General features: G+C 50.6%; 1 protein-coding gene across 1 annotated transcript in view; it reads left to right on the forward strand.

The window, feature by feature from the left end:
- The window catches only part of LOC103398969 (golgin subfamily A member 3-like), a gene marked incomplete at its 3' end in the record, with an annotated part of 8,308 nt that overhangs the window by 5,325 nt on the left and 1,717 nt on the right, over positions 1-1,266 (forward strand). Inside the window, exons 6-7 of the mRNA XM_025053924.1 lie at positions 4-283; positions 348-550. Coding sequence (XP_024909692.1) covers positions 4-283; positions 348-550 — 483 coding nt within the window. The remainder of the gene's footprint in view (positions 1-3; positions 284-347; positions 551-1,266) is intronic.

A 1,266-nucleotide genomic window follows, 5' to 3' on the forward strand; every position in this document is an offset into this window, starting at 1 on the left:
CAGGCCCAGCTGACCACGGTCAACGCTCAGTTGCAGGCCATGACGGAGGAGGCTCAGGTGAGCCAGGAGAGGCGGAGCGTCCTGAGCTCGGAGGTCAGCACGCTGCGGCAGAGCTGCAACCAACTGGAGAAGTCCATGATGGAGCTGCAGGGAAACCTGAAAACCAAGAACGCCGGTCTGGCCTCTCTGGGCAACGACCTGAAGGTGGCAGAAGAGCAGTACAACCGGCTGATGGCAAAGGTGGAGGAGATGCAGAACACGGTCAGCACGCGGGACAACACCGGTGAGTATTGTGACGGAGGCAGAGGTTGGCTCTTCTCGCTCAAACGGCTTTTTTTTTTTTACAGTTCAGGATCTGCGTCAGCAGATGGCGACTCTTCAGAACCAGTACCAACAGGTTCAGCTGGAGCGCAGCACGCTGCAGAGCCGACTGAAGACGTCCCAGGCTGAGATCGAGTCCCTGCAGCAGGTCAGGCAGTGGTACCAGCAGCAGCTGGGCCTGGCCCAGGAAGCCAGGGTTTGTCTGCAGAAGCAAATGGCCAACATGCAGGTGAGGGGGGGTACAGGGGGGTGACTGACCCCTGGGTCACTTCTCTTCTCTTTTTCATTACCTCACCTAGAGGTGTGGACTTGAGTCGTATGACTCTAACTCAAGTCAGACTTGAGTCATATGACTTGGACTCGGGTCGGACTTGGGTCGCATGACTTGGACTTGGGTCGGACTTGAGTCGCATGACTTGAACTCGGGTCGGACTCGAGTCGCATGACTCTGACTTGGGTAAGACTCGAGTCGCATGACTCGAGTCATCAATTTGATGACTTTAGACTGGACTTGACAAAATGTAGAGAGACTTGCAACTCGACTTGGACTTACTAACGTCAGTGACTCGTGACTTCACTCGGACTTGAGCCCTCTGACTCGACAAGACTTGATACTTTCTCCAGAATCCAAAGATTATAAAGTAAGTTATTACGACCCACGTTGTTTTGACACATTTAGTGTGTGTGTGTGTGTGTGTGAGACAGTGTGAGACAGTGTGTGTGTGGTACACAGAACATCAATTTCCACACTTCTATTAGCCCCTGGTCCAGTGGACCCGAACATCTTATATGTAATAGAAATGTGTGGGGGGGGTGTATGGTGTGTGGTCATTAAATATGTATTCTGATATATGTTCTTCACAGAAAATGAGCCAAAGCCAGTGAGTCTCAGTTTGAAAAATTAAATAATTATATCATTTTTCTTTTATTAAAAAGTGAAAACGG

The sequence above is a fragment of the Cynoglossus semilaevis genome, unplaced genomic scaffold (genome assembly GCF_000523025.1).
Source record: "Cynoglossus semilaevis isolate Cse_v1.0 unplaced genomic scaffold, Cse_v1.0 scaffold489, whole genome shotgun sequence".
In the NCBI taxonomy this organism is placed as follows: Eukaryota; Metazoa; Chordata; class Actinopteri; order Pleuronectiformes; family Cynoglossidae; genus Cynoglossus; species Cynoglossus semilaevis.